The following is an 18,657-nucleotide window of genomic DNA, read 5'->3' on the forward strand; positions in this document are numbered from 1 at the left end:
GTGACCAGGACTCAGTGCTGAATTTGTGGTTATACCTGTTGAATTATATACAGTATTGCGCTTTGTATAGATATATATACGTGTTTACGCTAGGTCTGGCGCCAGGGAGGGCGTCGGACCTAGAAAGGGGCACTACTGCGCACACCCGAAAAGGGGGCATTTCTTTAAGAAAAGAAAAGCCTCAGTTAAAGAGGCGAAATTAGTCAGAGAACCCCCTGATTGACGGCACCCCTATTATGCGACAAGTGACCTTGGAGATTCTCACTAGTACCAAGTGGACTGGACATCTTGCAGTCAAATTACAACAAGGTGGACTTTGCAAACTGCTCCGTCATTTGAATTACGGCCTCTACAGCTGATAAGCACGGGACACAGATAGATTGCTGGTGCAGCGGGACCAGGCCCGGCTGCAGCTGAAAGACGTATCGGAGACTAAATCCATCTTCTGGCATCATTTGTCCAGGAGACGTTGACCACAGTTGTCTGTAGGTACTATGCGTCACCATTCTTTGTGACTTAATAGCCTGTTCCATTCATATGATACATATGGACAGTGTTGCAGTCTTTTACTAAATTGGACCCAACATCATCATATTGAAATCCTTTTAGGGGTTTTTTCAGAGGAATATGCACTATACTGTTTTATAAATAACTAATTACTGATATTCAACAAATTATATTTTATTGCATGTTATTGCTTATATATACATTGATGGTTTATATGCGATTAAATACAAATATATTTTTTTAATGTACGGAGCCGTGACTGTTTCATTTTCTGCCACCTCACAATTTACAATCAGATTATTATTAGCACAGTTTCTTATATTATATTTTTGGATTTTTATGGGTGTTCACAGGCCCCAACAATAGGATCTCCAGCTGGTTAACAATTAAGTTAATTACACATGATTGTTGGATTACCAGTATAGTGTGGTTTATTAGTGCCGAGGTTAATGATTTATTTTTGCAGTTCTGTTGATATCTTTCAATTGCAGTTAAAATAATTTTTAAGGGCGTTTTGCTCAAGGTAAAAAAACACGTAATATATATATAACAGTGACACGTGTAATAATGGCAGCTCTCATGTACACTCATGATTAAGTCACAAATAAGGCTGCAGCGATTATCTTTGGAGAAAACTGTGGTAGGAGGTTGGATATTTTGCAAAGTGAACCTTCTCAGATGTTTCTACCTGCCAGAATACATAGCCTCAGCTCTGATTTACGGAAGACCTGGAAGTGTGGTCGATGGAACATTTAGGCGCACTGGTGCAAGACCGTGTGCATTGTAAATAAGAGTCAGGGTACAGTCTCTTATGCTCTTCAGGTTTAGGTCCATCCATCAGGCATTTAATTTGTTACTGAGATGTAGGGATTATAGGATGTAGGGATATAGGGAATGTAGTTTAAATCCCAGCGTGCAGGATGCCGGTGCTCAGAATGCCTCCCAGCGTGCAGGATGCCGGCGCTCAGAATGCCTCCCAGCGTGCAGGATGCCGGCGCTCAGAATGCCTCCCAGCGTGCAGGATGCCGGTGCTCAGAATGCCTCCCAGCGTACAAGATGCCGGCGCTCAGAATGCCTCCCAGCGTGCAGGATGCCGGCGCTCAGAATGCCTCCCAGCGTACAAGATGCCGGCGCTCAGAATGCCTCCCAGCGTGCAGGATGCCGGCGCTCAGAATGCCTCCCAGCGTGCAGGATGCCGGTGCTCAGAATGCCTCCCAGCGTACAAGATGCCGGCGCTCAGAATGCCTCCCAGCGTGCAGGATGCCGGCGCTCAGAATGCCTCCCAGCATGCAGGATGCCGGCGCTCAGAATGCCTCCCAGCGTGCAGGATGCCGGCGCTCAGAATGCCTCCCAGCGTGCAGGATGCCGGTGCTCAGAATGCCTCCCAGCGTGCAGGATGCCGGAGCCGGAATCTCAACACCAGTCAGAATCCCGGCACTGGCATCCCAACGTTAAATATTGGGGTTAGGGGGAGGGTTAGGGTTAGGTACTAGGGAGGAAGGGTTATGTTTAGGCTGCGCGGGGGGGGAGGTTAGGTTTAGGCTGTGGGGGGGGGGGGGATTATGTTTAGGGGTAGGGTCAGGATACTAACCGACAGGTGTCTGTATCCTAACCCTGTCAGGATGCTGATGTCGGGATTCTGACTGCCGGAATCCCGAATGTCGGGCACCCCGTACCCATCCCATATATAGATATGGAGAAATAAGAGAACACAACTCTGGATTCTAAGCACTTATTAAGCAATTGCTTTATTAAGAAATTGAACTATGTTTCCACAAATAATTACTGTAATAAAGTGATTGGATAGAAGCACATTTTATTATTATATATAAATATATTTTTAAGACAATTTGTCTTAATATACAAAATGAGTATGAAAGTGCATGATAGCAGGAGTATATTGCTTAAACCAAGTCTATCTCAATTCCAATCAATACAGACAAAGCTAGACTTGCTATAAGCACTAGTCAAATGGAGATGGAAGCACTAATGTAGCACAGCAATGCCAAACAGCTAAAGCGTTGTTGCAGTAACACTTGATCTATTTGGAATCGCTTCTATCTATTACCAAACAGTGACTCCATCTTGCTGTGATATTCCGAAACCACCTATTGCTAGTATAACAGACAGCTCCGATACATGGACTGTGCAGTTAGGAGAGCAGCAGAGGGAATGATTACTTCTCACTCTCAATGAATTTCTTTTAGCAGAACTAATTGCTATATAAGCTTTCTCTCATTTAATTATATGTTACCATTCTTGCTCTGTGCAGTGAAGAGCTGAACTGTTTATTGCATACTAGTATTATTTGTGACCTGTCATGTGAGTGCTGTCTTCTGACTTGGATCCACAAGGACTTGGCAAAACCTGTGTCCTAGGATTACATTGGCAAGAATTGCTACGTCAAAGAACTTCAGATTTATAACTCAGTTACTAAATTAAGTCCATATAATAATATCATATGTGACAACAGCTGTCCATTTTTTTAATAAATGACAGTTACAAAATATCCACAGAAACACAAAATAAATGTAAGCCTGAAAGCATCCACTAATATATTGTAAAACTATATACGACTGTATGATGTGTCTATGGTTGCTGATAACATTGTGATGAATCAATTTCCTCATAATTATAAATTAGTTATAATTAAACATTATTTACAAGTTCAAATCCAAGAACTTTTTTTTTTAAGCGTAGAACAATACAGTAGTTATTATGCCTGTTGAGTTACAATCCACTGCAATGCCCAAGCAAACACAATTGGAAACAGATTGTGTTGTGACATGTATGCTAAACCCCTGAGTGTTTCTTTGTTTGTTTCACCAGAATCAATGCCACCAATTCTGTTTAGTTGCTGACTTCTGGAAGTGCATAGGTCGTGCAAATTGCCCTGGTATTGAATTTTCCTTGACTCCTGCCTTAGGGACTCCCAGATGGCAGCAGTATCCTCTGGACAGTTGACCAAAACATTGCTGGCACACTTGTGAAATTCATCCCAGGATCTAGATAAAATAAATAATTGTACCCATTTAGATGTGCATTATAAAATAAACATATTATTTATTTTTATGTCATATAGTTATAAGCAAAATATACATTTATATCATATTAAAGAACATCAATCATTTTGTCTACAAAAAGCTCAGTATCTAGCTCTCAGCTGCTTTTCAAGCATTTTCACCTGGATGTCTTTTCAGCTGAGAGATTATTATTTTTTTATTATTTTTTATTTGTACAGTGCCACAAATGGTCCACAGTGCCATACAAAAGGGGTTAACAGAAAAAAAAACATTAAACAGTATTAAACTATGCACCGATAACCACAAGTAATACCCATTAAAACAACCAAACAAAAACAATTTACAGACTTTAAAAGGATGGTAAAAGACTGTATTTCCTTTTCTCCTTTTTATCCTACTAATACCATATCCTTGAAGCAAATATTCTATTTTTTATTATTTAATAACAGATCATAATTAATTATAAACATTTAATAACTTACTCGCAAGGTTTTACCCAGAAAATATATCTTTAAATCATTAGGATAATTCATTCAAGAATGAGTACACACAAGTATGAAATAAAGTAAGGGAAGGGTATGTCAGAAACAATTGCTTATACAATAATATTCACATATATGTAAAACAATATTATCACATTATCCAATATTTCAATATGTTCTAACTGTATACGTGTATGGGTGTGAGTGTAGGGTAGAAGTTTCTTCATGCATTTACAGCAAATCCCAGATTTATTGATAAATTGGGGAATACAATCTATCTGTAGAAAACACTTAGGGGCGTATTCAATTAGAGGCGAAAAGCCGCGATCGGTGAAAAGTTTTTTGCCTATGTGCGGTTTTCGCCTGTTTCCAAGTATCGCCCTATTCAATTCCAGGACATTTTCGCCTAGGCAAAAACTCCATAGGCAAAAAAAGTTTCTCCACCTAAAGGCAGGAGAAAAGAAGTTCAGAATCTATATTTTGTGGTAAAAATGGGGGGACTTTGTTCAGAACCCCTTGGACACCTCCCCCTAATGACTAATTAGGCAAAACATTTTACAAATCATCTTAATTCACCCCCAAAAAAACATAATTTTGGGGGCAAAAATTTAAAAAGTTCTGGAAAATGGGGCTTAAGTACTGGGACAGGTATTTTGGAGTGCTGTATGGATGGGACAGGTGTTTTTAGGATTGCAGGGGGCTGTAGCAGGTGTTTTTTTAACATTTATTTATTCTGCACTTTACAACCCCCAAAATATCCTAGGATCCATTTACATGTACCCCCAATTTAACTACAGCAATTATTAAGATATTGCTTAATATTTTTCCACTGTTATGCAAATATGCATAAAACAGCCCTAATTACTTCTATCATGGCTAATAATTATCTATATTGATTCTCTGGGTGAGTTAGGCTTTATTGGGGGTACAGACTGATTTCCCCCCCAAAAAATACCTTTTCACCAGTTCCGTTATTTGCTGCATTTGCCCATATGTGTTTTTGCCTGCTTTACAATTGAATAAGGCGAATAGCGGGTGCGCGCGAAAACACGCGAATGAGGCAAAAACATCTCGCTTTTCGACGATCTCGGCTTATAAATTACCCCAAAAGTTCTTCGTAAGTTGCGTACTTTGGCAAAAACGATTGCGCAAATTTTGGGTGAAAAAAAATTACTTTGAAAATGGTTTAAATGTATTGGGTCTGATTTTTGGGGGGCGGTATGGATGCGTCAAGTGTTTTAAACATCGCATGTGGTCGCAGCAGGCGTTTAACGGTTTTTAAAATTGCGTTTTTACGGCACGAAAATACACTTGCACCCATTTTAACCTACCCCCAATTTACATAGAACAGTAATTTCCTGGGGAAAATATTGCTTTCTATCATTTTTCAACAATTTGTTTCTTTTTTTAGGTTGAGGAGGTGGGCAAAGATGGAGCAAACTTCAGGAGAGGTAGCTGAGAAGGTGAAAGGGGATTTGATCGATGTGACAGGTGAAGGGGTGAGGAGAGGAGAAAGGTATGCACTAATTCTATACAAACCAGATAGAAGGAAGAGAGGGCGGGTTGGCAAGAAGGGGAGTTGACAGTGGAGAGAGGAGGGTGGAGATCATGTCCCCAGTAGTAGGAGAGAGATGTGACAAAGTGGGCAGACAAGAGGGAAAGGATGGGGTAAGAGGAAACTGGTGTGAGGAGATGCTGTACCATACGGATTCATGTTGAAACTGAAGTGTGTGGTAAGAGCAGAGAGCAGGAAAGGGGAGAAGAGCAGAGGAGGGAGTTGAAGTTGACAAAGGGGGTTGAAAGAATTTGAGGAAATGAGAGCCGTAAAGTAAGACTGTATATAGTGTGACAGAGCAGAGCTGTAGAAGGACAGAATTAATTTGAAGTGGCATAAATGTAACATGAGTGTAATTTCTCCAGCTTAGTCATGCAGGACAGTGAGATATGCCATGGTTAGGGTAGGAGCAGGCAAATTCTAAAAGTGATAGACCGAAAAATTTTGCAATTGAGATGCACAGTATCGGAAATGTCTTAGAAAAGTGCTGGGCGGTGACTAGGAGGTGCCAATTCAGACACACAGAGATGGTCCGTCTTATGGGAGTGTCACTGTCACTGTGGTGTCTGCATACACAGATGCTAAATCATTCACTTTGAAAGCCATACTCCAATGGAAGATCTGCACTTGCCATAGAACAGGTGCAAGTTTTGATGGTGCGACTGATGGCGGCATCTAAAGACGCATCAGGCAGTATTACAGCGTCTGCAGATGCTCAAAGTAGTCGTCTCAGGCCTTGCACATGCAGATGTACAGTATACCAGGTAAGGGCTTTGTAGCAGCATTTGCATAGTCACAGAAGAGCAACTATAAAAAGATGCCGCCATTGGGTCTATTACCATCTCTAAAATGGCTCCATAGTATGGAATATTTACCATTGAGTAAGTAAAAACAGCTATTGAGATCCATTTACAGATAACTGGTGCAGAGATTTCCTAATGGTTTCATGATGTCATGGAATCTGCAACATGATATGAGTGATATGAGTGATATCAGTGAGTAAGGGGTAAAAGCACTAAAATATCAGGGTTTGGTGAATAGTTTTAGATACAATTGTGCCTGTTTCACCTCCCAGTGAGTAATGTGCTTACTGCACTCTGAATTTCCACAGCCTCGAGAGTTGCTTTAAGTAATATTTTGTGAGTTTTGGGCAATGACGGGGTTAGGGCTTAGGCACATGTCGGCAAAGCTGCATATTTAAACTCAAAGTACTGCTTACTAATACATTTTACCACACCGAGTAATCTTTTTTTGTTTGTTTTCTCTTAAAATCCTTCATGTCATCACATTGTTTAGGTCTTCTAAATCTGCTTATGGTAATGAGACATTCAAACTGCCTTTATTTCAAGTGTCATAATTTAACTTTTTAAGTTTATAATTAGTTTATTGTATTGTTTTGAATCTATATTAATTATCCTTCCTCTAAAATCAGTTGACTCGGCACAAATCGGCTTAGTAATGACCGACACTGATTTCTGTTACCACTAGGACATTTGAGTCAATATTCTATGGTGCCAATGTTTAGGGGTGGCACCTGAGAAGGGTATTTGTAGAGTAGCCAGGGCACAGGCCCTAACTAAGGTAGAATTGTGGGTGTAAAGAGTTTTTGTAGTTGGAAACACCATGGAATATGTACACATCTTTCCTAAGCAGGCACATTTCAATATTTTTTTTCAATGAAATTTTTTTATTTTTTGCCTTTCTGCTAAATACCAGTTACACCATTATGAATATCCTGCCTTCCATATGGAACTATCCTAATTTACCATTGTTCTCAATTCTTTGAATCTAAGTTTACTCATGATACAAACACCGATTTTATTGGCCAATGCAGTGTGTGTTCATGGAAACAAGTTCACTATAGCAAAATAGACACAAAACAAGAAAACATGCTAATGAACATCCACATTTCTTGAGTTCTTAAATGACTGATAAATTCAAATTCATAACTACTAGATGTGCAGGTGTTGGGTTGATATGGGGCCCAGACCACCTCCAGAGCCTACCTTCTTTGAACCTCTGTTTCGCCACTGAATGGTTCTGGGAAATAAAGATGTGGCCAAACACATAAGTGACTCCATGGGTGCATAGCCTCTGCTCTGCACAATCGGCCACACAATGCCTATTACAAAATAGAGGCAGTGTGTGACCACTCTTTCTCCTTAGTTAGGGGGCAGAGCTTCTTCTTGCATATAGTGCACATGCACACCCCTTCACCTTTGCATCTCCTCATGACCTTTCCTCTGCTCAGTTTCTCTTCCCCTATGTAAGTGGTGCACTTCTCCCCCCCCCCCCCCCACACACTTTGTTGCACTATGTTTATGTTTAATTATGCATACTGTGAATTTTTTTAGTCAGCTTTTAACTGTGTATGCGTCTCTCTGGGTATAATTAATTAGATCACTTTTTTTTTTTAAAGTCAAAGATCTTCAGCAATTTTTCCAGCAAGAATTAAAACTTATATTTTATTAAATACAAAACCCATATGTTGAGTTGGAAAATGTATATTTAGTCTACTCAACATGCCAGGTTTTAGGGGAGATGTATCAAGTCTTGGATTCGCCCTGTTCAATTTCAAAAGACACGAAAACTGAGACACGCGAAGTCAGAACAGGCGGAAGGTGGTATCTGAATCGGGGAAATCAGCCTGAACCCCCCAAAAAGAGCGGAAACATTGGGGATCCCTGACGACATTGCCAGGCGTGGGAATCGCCAAGGATCCTGGACCCTTTAGGTAAGACAAAGGATTCTTATCCATAACTATTATTGGCACCTTACACTAAAGGCTCTCCGGTTTTCTTTTTTTTTTTATTCCACTAATTTTTTATTTATTTCACAATAAAGTAAACACTAAATATACATTACAGATTATCATATGCATGTGTGGTCTCCTTATTAGATTTGGTCTAAAAGACAACTAAAATATAACTAATATGCAAAGCACAGTTTTAACATACATTTTTAGGTACAATATACATATCCTACTACAGAGAATTATATTAAAATATCATATTTAGGTAACTGTACAACTCACATATAAATAACAGTCAGAATATATGTATATATCAGACTCTTTCTGGCATCTCTAGCAGACCAGCTATTTAATCACAGGCTCGCAGATGTAAAATTGGGCCCTAATTACATAGATATTACTATATGTATCTTGACATGCAGGTTAACACAAATGCTTCAGCAGTCTCGCGTAACTCCATCCCCATTGACTACCTGTATCCCAGAGATTCCTGTCCTCCCTCTGTTCCGCACATATGACGAGTCCAACCATCTACCTCACATAAAATGAAATTTTTTTTCTCAGCCTTTCTGGCTAGGTAAACAAATTTCTCGTGAGCTACAGTCTTGTTTACTAATGATAACCATGCTCCTATTTTTGTACCCTCAGGGGCCATCCATGTTCTGGCTATGCAGATTTTTGCAAGCATGCACAATTTAATAACATACTGTTTGGAATGTTTCCTCAATTACAGCCAATGTACATATTATGGGGGTGAGCATATCGTCATGGACACCAGTGGATACCTGTATACAAATTACTTCCTCCCAAAAGGAACTAATAATTGGGCAAGGCCACAATAGATGCCAAAAATTCCTTGCGTTCAGATTACACTTAGGACACTTTGAATACATTCTACCACCAATTTTGAACAAACGGTCTGGCATTAGATATATCCTATGAATCAGAAACAATTGGATTTGTTGATATCAAATTGTTGTTGTCGACACACGTGGACTACCCAAAGCTTGTTTCCATAAAGCCTCAGACAATATTCCCAGGTCTACTTTCCACTTTTGATTAATAGATGTTAGATCCGTATTATGATGTGCTTGTAACATGGCTGAATACATTATAGATATCAAGTGTCTACTGCCAGCAGATTGCAGTAATTGCGGGAATCTTGGAGCTCCGGGGGGGCTTCCACAAATTGAGCATTCAGGGCTTGACGGAGCTGGAGGTATCTATAGAAATAATGTTTTGGAATACAGACATTTCTCTCTTAACGACCAAATTCCGTTCTTACGACTCAGTCGTTAAACGAAACAGTCGTTAAGCTAAGACGTATCGTGGCCAGGAAGCAGCAAGGACCCAGGCTGAGAGTGACACATGCCTGTGTGTGCCCCACCTCCTCCAAGAGCGTGCTGCATCCCCATCCGTCCTTTCCCTCATGGGAGGCAATGTCTCCTGTGTTTCCCGCGCCACAGCCATGGCCCCTTCTCGGGCAGAATCCGGTATTTTTTTTTTTTTCATCAGTGCAAGCCACAGTTAGCTGATCGAAGCACCGGTCGTGAGTCCGAAGGTCGCTAAACAGGTAGGCTGTTAAGTGAGGAATGTCTGTAGCAAACTCTTGTTGCACTTGTTGGAATGACTTAAATAATTTGGAAGTGTACAACTGCCCCAGAGACACCACCCCCCATTTTCCCCAGACTTCACTAAACTTAAGCGATGAAAGCTCATCAAGCCCACGGGTACGGGATAAGGGTTATCAGAATCCCATCCCTGTCCCTGAAAAATCTGGGAAGTCGGGCTCCAAATCAGGACTGCTTTCCTAACAATTGAAGCCCCTACCCCCCTCACCCTACTACTCAGCATTTGTGGTGTGTCCCGGGCACATCTGCATCACCAGAAGGGCAGGTAAAGCATCTGCACCCGTATATTGCAGCCATGACCACAAATGTGCCAATTGCGATGCATAATAATAAAACTTAAAACGATGTAGTTAAAGTCCCCTGGAATCACGTGAAGAAAGTGTATCCAACTGAATGCAAGCTCTACTGTTAACCCAAATCAAAGAGGATAACAGACCATCTATTTGCCCAAATATTCTTTGTGGAATATAAACTGGGGAACGTTGAACTACGTAGAGAAGTTTGGGTTGTAGAACCATTTTAATTATATTCTCCCATCCAGTAAGTGTTAATAGTAGTTTCTCCCATATTGCTACCTGGGACCTTAAATATTCTATCTGTGTATTAATATTTAAAGGCACATAGCTGCAAGGGTCATTAGTTATCCGCACACCTAAATATTTAAATGAGTCCACTCATCTCAACGGGAGAGTTATAAGTGGAGTATTAGGACATGCACCTCTAAGAGGGAGTATACAGGATTTATCCCAATTAATCAACACACCCGAGTTTTTGCCAAAAGAGTTAATGATTTCAAGGGCACTTGGCATAGAAGTGTCATATTTAGAAACAAAAAGCAGAATGTCGTCAGCATAAAATGCTATTTTATCTGTTCTAGGTCCCATCTAGAATCCCTGAACTGAAGGACTAGCCCTGATCAAAGAAGCCAAAGGCTCTATAGCTATGGCAAAGAGAATAGGTGACCAGGGGCAACCTTGATGTGTACCCCTCGAGATGGGGAATGAAGAGGAGACATATCCGTTCACTGATACCCTAGCAACAGGTGCTGAATAAAGCAATTTAACCCGTTTGATAAATCCAGAGCCTATCCCAAAACAGTCCATAGTCTCCCACAAAAATAATCATTCCACGGAGTCAAACGCCTTGGCGGCATCCTCGCGAGACACCTATAACTGGCAAAAAAAGCGACAAAGGTTAACTGATGTTGATTTTCCCTGCATAAATACAGTCTGATCTGGGTAAATCAGCTGGGTGATCACCTGGCCTAGCATAATGGCCAATACGTTAGCAAGTATTTTAATATCTGTAGGAAGAAGAGATATGGGCCCGTATGAATCCGTCTGTTTGGGGTCTTTACCAGGTTTCGGCAAGACAATTATTAATGCCTCAGACATGGACTGAGGGAGAGAGTTACACTCAGAAAATTGATTGAAAAGCTCAAGCAAGAGGGGCACATAGAATTGATTTGTTTTTTTATACAATTCCAAGGGGATCAAATCTAACCCTGGGGCCTTTTTACCTGGAAAGGATTGTGTAGCTAAATCAATTTCCTCCACCGTCAGTGGGGGGTCTAGATAGTCCTTTGCCTCAGAGGACAAAGTGGGAAGAGCTATGGCCTTAATGTACTGACGCAATTCCTGCCCACTGCAATGTACAAGTGCTGATAGTAACAAACAAACTCCAGTGCAATGTCCGGAGTTTGAATGTAAGTTACATCCCCTGGGCCAGTGATCTCTACTATCATTATCAAGGAGCACTTTGTTCTTTCCAACCTGGCCAAATAGCTTCTTGGTCTGTCACCCGTTGCATATCCAGAATGTGCATTAAATAATAATTTGTATTGGGTTTTGTCCTTTAAGCAGTCATTCCACGCCTTCTGAGGACTCCAGCCCATCAGCAAGACCAGTGCGTTCTAAGGATTGACCTGATGCCTCTAACTCCAACTCCTGCTATTTATAGAAAGTCTGTGACACGCTTAGTCAAAGTCCCCCTAAGAAAAATCTTAAAGGCATCCCATATTACTGGGACCGGGGCAGAATCAGGATTAGTTTGGAAGTATTCCTCCCATACCGCCTCCAGTTCAGATCCTGCACCAATACGCGTCAACCAGAATGGGTTAAGTTTCCAAAATTATTGACCACGTTGACAGCCCAAATCTAAACTAACTATTAAGGGGGAGTGATCTGAAATTCCCCTAGTTTCATATTGCACCGATAGGACTCTAGGCATCAAATCCCGGGTGAGCAGCGCCAGATCAATCTTGTCCTCCAGGCATCAACCAAGCCCAGCCACATAAGCTGAATACCGGGTCCAAAACATTGTTAAAATCCCTGACACATATTGTAGATGATCCGATGATAAAGCCAAAAATTAAGCTACCTTCTTTAATAGTTGATGGGAATAGAGATGTGGTATGTATATTGCGAGCAGTAGCAGTGACACAGTATTAATCCTATATTTCAGGAACACATATTTACCCCCTGGATCACTTTGTACCATCTCTAGGGAAAAAAAAGGGACAGATTATAAACAAGGATAGAAACTCCTCTAGAAGCGGACGTGTATGACGCATGGTAAGGCCAGCCCACCCATGGCTTTTTAAGGGAGAGCAACTTCCCTCCCGCTAGGTGCATCTCCATCTCCATGAGACAGATTGTACCCGATCCATATTTTTTAAACTGCCGCAAAACCAAACATTTGAGTTTGTCTTTAAGACTTCTCTCACATTCCAAGTAAGGATATTAATGTTATCCGGTGCTATGACTTAACAATATTAAGTAACATATTTTCCCTCTGTGCATACGACCGGAACACCAGCATTAAGCCCCATTTTGCACATATACCATTCAAATACACAAAAAAGTCAGACATGTTTTTACCCAATAAAAAAAGAGACCAGAAACCACATAGCTGAAACAAAATAACTGAATACCTTAACAAAAAAATAAAACCCTTTCCCATCCCTTCCCCCCACCCTGTATATCTGTCCCCAACTGTGGCATGCCTATACCCTAACCCAATCCTCAAACAGGAAGAAAACAAAAAAAAATGGCAAACTCACAAGGTGAGTATAAACTATTCTATCCCGTACACGAGGTGAGGCAAAAGAGTTGAGAATGACCCCTAAACACATGGAGCCCTCCAGTGCTATATGCACTCTGGGGATTTAAAACAAATACAACCCAAAACATGTACCAAAAATAAAAAGAGGAGCATACAGTATAGCGTGGGAGTTCAACTTCTATAAATACACTGCACTAATCTTAATACAAACTTCAGATATCTGCTTAAGATTAATAGTACCAATTTTCAGCTGTGTAACTAGGGCAGGGCCGCCGGGGCTCGTGCCCTGGGCGCTGTGGGAGCGGTGCTGGCCACGGTACCGGCCTGTCCTAGTTAGCCAGTGTAGTGCCGACGGCAGTGAGTGCGGTCAGCACTACACATTTACTCAGGACCGGTGCTAGGCTTTCCTGCGCCCAACGCCGTCGTGTGCTACACACCCAAGCCCCTTCCCTCCCCCTGAGTGCTTACCCAATAGCGCCAGGTGAAGGGTGGGAGGCGGGCTCAGGCTGGTGCATTTACACACACATCGCCGTCAGCGCGGCGGTGATGTGTGTGTTAATCAGCAGCCAATGAGAGTCAGACAGACTCTCATTGGTTGCTGCTGCGCCCAATGCAAGAGCCGGGCTGGAGCTCACTCATGAGCTCCACCTACTGGCTCCTGCAGTGGGTAATGGAACAGACGTCATGACGTCTCTCCCATAATGCAGAGCGCACCAGCCCGGGAGGACCGACATGCGGATGGCGGCGGGAGCAGTGGCTGGAACCGGAGCGTGGATTCAGGCATTTTTTTTTCTTTTATTGTGTGTGTTTGGTGGGGGGAGGGAGGTGGACCTCTACTGGGGGCGCTGCATCACGGGGGTGGACCACTACTGGGGGAACCTCTGGGAGGGACCTCTACTGGGGCACTGCATTTGGAGTGGGGCTACTACTGGTGGCACTTTATAAAGGGCACTGCATAGGAGGGGACTACTGCTGGGGCCACTATATAAAGGGCACTGCATAGGGGGGACCACTACAGGGGCACTGTATAAGGGGCACTGGATAGGGGGATTACTACTGGGGGCCTGCATAAGAGGGACCACTACTGAGGGCACTGCATAAGGGGCTCTACTAGGGGCACTGCATAGGGGGGATCACTACAGGAGGCACTGCATAGGGGGGGTCCACTGCATTGGGCACTGCATAAGGGGGATCACTACTGTGGGCATGCATAAGGGGGAGCACTACATGGGGCACTGCATAAGGGGAACCACTACTGGGGACATTGCATACTGGGGGTACTGTATAAGGGGCACTACTGGCAACCTGCATAAGGGGGACCACTACTGGGGGCACTGCATAGGGGGGATCACTACAGGAGGCAATGCATAGGGGGGGTCCACTGCATTGGGCACTGCATAAGGGGGATCACTACATGGGGCACTGCATAAGGGGGATCACTACTGGGGGCATGCATAAGGGGGAGCACTACTGGGGGCATGCATAAGGGGAACCACTACTGGGGACATTGCATACTGGGGGTACTGTATAAGGGGCACTACTGGCAACCTGCATAAGGGGGACCACTACTGGGGGCACTGCATAGGGGGGACTTTATAAGGGGCACTGCATTAAGGTGCATATGGAATGGAAAGGAATGTGTGTCATGTGGACACGCCCCATTTTTAAGTGACCTTGCCCATTTTTTGGCGCACTCACATAGGAGGGGGATGGCTTAATTTTTAAATTTGCCCTGGGCTCCAAATATCCTAGTTATGCCACTGCCAATATTGCCTACGGAAACCATCACACTGTATAGGGTACTACAACCCAACAGTAATATATTAATAATAAATGAAAAATAGGGATTTGAAAATAGTAGAATGCACAGCTATGTTATAGTTACGTGCAGTCTGAACTGCCAGTAGGGCTTAGAATCAGTCATTTACCAACGGCCTCCTGGGCGGCGCATGCGATCCAACCAAAGACCAGCCTCCCTTGGGGTGAGAAAAAATGTAGTTTCACTGTCTGCAACTACACGTAATTTTGAAGGAAACTACATAGCGTAGGGGAGATTAAGTTACCGCAGACTACGTTTATCTGGAATAAATTAAGCCCAGTCTTTCTGGACTTCCATGGAGAAGCCGGGAAATACTGAAATCCGAGAGCCATTGCGTTCCATAGGACTTCTAGTGCGAGCCAACCGTATTAAAGCCATGATCCTGGTAGTGGAGGAACTTGGCGATAAAGGACTCCAGGAGGCATCACTCTAGCTGGTACACGATGAGCCCGCTCCACTGCAAAGTGCAAAATGAAAGCCTCTTTGCCATATGTTTCCAGAAGCCACTTTTCCAAAAATTCCTCAGGGCAAGCAGCCTCCTTTTTCTCCGGCAGCCCCACGAATCTGACATTATTACGTCGAAGATGCCCCTCTATATCCGACAGCTTTTTATGCACCGCAGCCATCTGGGAGTCCAGTGTATCCACTTTCACTTTCAGTGGGGAGATCATGTCCTCAAGCATAGAAGTACGTGTTTCCACTTCTCCCACCCGCTCACAGACACGTTGCAAATCGTGATGGATTATAGATAAGTCAGATTGCACCTTACCAATTTTGTCTGCCAACCTTTTCTCACTTGCTGTGACTGCATCTAACACACTTTGCAGGGTGGCTGCTAGAGACTCTGCGGACATTGTATTAGCTGGTGGGGATGCAGGGGCAGACCCACTTCCCTGTTCATCCACAGGTGGAGGCTGCGGGGTTGATTAGCATGCATAACGCTCTAGTTTTGCTGCTGCAGCATGGTGGGTTTTCCCCATGTTAGGCAGGAAGTTTAATGTAATAGAGTATAATAATATCACTGAAAGCTGCTGCAGAGGACCCCTGGAAGGTGCAGTCTGAGGAGTCTGTAAGGACTCTGGCAGGCAAGATGGCGGCCAGCAAAGCAGCTCAGAAGGCACAGTGGAGGGGAGACAGGCACCAGAGCAGCCAACTAACCAGGTCACTGCCGGCAGGAAGGGACCCCAGACATCGGGCAGGAGTAGCCACCAAGTGCAGGAGACGGAGCGGGTCACTTTGCAGCCACGCTGCACAGAATCACAGAACCAGCCTGCCTCCCACGTGATGCGCTGCGGCTTCAGGCCCTGTCCAACAGCCCAGAACATGCCAGACAGGCCGCAGAACTCCCCGGATCACGGGTCGCCAAGGACTCCCTGTCCTCCGGTACCAGGTGAGCGAGGTCTTGTGACACAGGAGGTGGATAGAAGCACTGGAGAGCTCACTACCATGTGTGCTACTCCATAGATGTAGCGGCCATGCCCCCGGCTCTCCGGTTTTGTAATGTGAAGCTCACCACCCACACACCAGTTTGCACAGGCTGCAGTCAAGAGGCGGGCATACGTCCGGATTTTCTTGCTGTGCTACAAATGATCCCATATCTCACTTCAGATCTGGTATAACTTATTCAATTTGGAGAGACTCACTCGAGTGGGGTTTCTACATCCTCACGGGTCCCCATTAGTTACTACCAATTGTTTTTCTTATTGAACTATCATTCAGAAATATTTCTTTTTTTTAGCTATTTATATGTGAACTTGCAGACACACTCCATGTCACTGATTGCATTGTGATCTATACGCTGACGATTTTATTCACCTATATAATATTTATATGCTTATTCATTTTTATTTTAATTGCTTGAGCTATATTAAATTGCTGCTGAATATTTACACTATGGTCAATTGATTTAATGTATATTATTTAAGTCAGTGCTTGAAGTGTGCCGCTATGCAATGCAGGGGCGTATCTATAATGGGTGCAGTGGGGCCCACACCACACATCCTACACCCATACTTCCTAATACTTACCTCTCCGAAGTCCCACATCGGCTGGAGAGACACTACACACCAGGGTCGGCTCTAGGGGTGTTCGACCAGTGCAGTCGCACAGGGGCGCCACCCGTAGAGGGGTGGAACCCCTCCCCAGCATCCCGATTTCAGCGGGACAGTAATGTCCCGCTGTTCCACCCACGGGCCGAAGTGGCCCGCGGATGGTCAAATCGTGAGGTTGGGGACCCCCACCGCTGCACCGGTGCCGGACCCCCGGAGTGCCCCCGGGGTGTGAGAGGGCTGGGGGAAGCCCAGCCAATGACGGAGTGCTGGGCTTTACCCCCAGCCTGCCGTTATTTGGAGGCGTGCCATGCGGGCACGCCTCAAAATAACATCACACAGGGGGCGTGGCCTATGGTAATTAGGCCACGCCCCCACACGATGTTAGGACATATTCTGAAGGGCCGGCACAGGGTGCTCCGAAACCTGGAGCCGGCCCTGCTACACACAACACCTGGAAAGTGCCCACAGTGGCCACTTTCCTGGCATTCTGCGCATGTACAGTAGGGGAATCTCCGGGAAAATGCCTGCCACACCAGACTAGTGCCCAGAGTCTACTGAACCTGTCTGTATGCCGCAGCCGCCGGAGAGAAGGGAGGGTCCCCGGATGGTGGGTGAACACAGGTGTTGATGAGTCAGTCAGTGAGTCAGGACATTTGATTATAATATGTATATATATATATACATACATATATACTGTATATATGTGATTGTATGTCTAGCAGATTGAGGGCCTCATTTATCAACGAGATTTATCATTCACAGAGAGTGATAAAACTCGCTGTGTATGATAATGGTGCTCCAGCCAATCAGCTCCCATCTGTCTGAAAAAAGACAGCTGGGAGCTGATTGGCTGGAGCACCATTTCGTATATACACTCGTTGTGAGTGATAAAACTCGTTGATAAATGAGGCCCTGCATATGATAGCTATGGGCCAGGGTTCTTTAAAGATGTTTATTCTGGGGGCCTATTCATCATACCTTAAAATTCGATGGAGGTAATTAGGTTTAGACCTCGCATGGAGTTCTACTTAATTACCGGAGGAATTCATCATTCCTCCTCTCCTTAACTATCTATTCCGAAAAGCTGTCATTTTTGCGATGACAGCTTTTCGGGAAATAGATAGTTTTCCCTGTCTACACTGACTTACAGCAGCTGGAATCTGTGCTGCACATGCGCCGTTACATTCGTAAACCCAGCTGCTGTAATTTTGTGTACCCCAACCCCCCCTCTGCTCACCTCCCCCCATCCCCCCCCCCCCCCCCCGTCCCGCACATACCTCCCCACGTAGCAGCCTCCGGCTCCGGTGGCTGGTTTGACACGTGGTCTCCCAGCAGACCACAGTACAGTTTAGAAAAAAAATACACTTTTTTTTTTTCTAAACTTTATTGTGTTCTGCTGGGAGAACACAGTGTGTGAGCAACCATTGGAGCCAGAGGAGGGACCAGTGCGCCGGAGGGAGCTGCGGGGGACCTGTCCAGCTGACCGCAGGTAAGCGTTACCTGCTATTCGCCACCTCACAGTGGCGGATAGTACCTCCATCAAGTTGCATCAAAAAAAAGGTTCGCCAGGTTTTTTTTGGGGTAATTAGAAACCCCCTCCTGCTTGCACTAGTGCACTGTGTGAGTGACTGTGACTTGTTTTTTTTTATATATGATACTGTTTATGGTGCCTATTCATCAACACTAAATTAACGTTTTTAGGGATATTTTCCTTAAATAACGTTATTTTAGTATTCATGATGACACTTAGCACAGGAGATAACACTGATATCTC

At 43.8% G+C, this 18,657-nt stretch overlaps 1 protein-coding gene across 1 annotated transcript in view; it reads right to left on the bottom strand.

Annotated features, from left to right (window-relative positions):
• Window positions 1–2,319: 2,319 nt before the first annotated feature.
• NRN1L (neuritin 1 like) overlaps window positions 2,320–18,657 on the bottom strand; it is a 137,289-nt gene continuing 120,951 nt past the window's right edge. The window contains exon 3 of the mRNA XM_088471939.1: window positions 2,320–3,512. Within this exon, the coding sequence (XP_088328065.1) occupies window positions 3,224–3,512 (289 nt within the window). The 3' untranslated portion in view covers window positions 2,320–3,223. The remainder of the gene's footprint in view (window positions 3,513–18,657) is intronic.

Source organism: Taudactylus pleione, unplaced genomic scaffold (genome assembly GCF_031769625.1).
Source record: "Taudactylus pleione unplaced genomic scaffold, aTauple2 ptg000117l, whole genome shotgun sequence".
Classification (NCBI taxonomy): domain Eukaryota; kingdom Metazoa; phylum Chordata; class Amphibia; order Anura; family Myobatrachidae; genus Taudactylus; species Taudactylus pleione.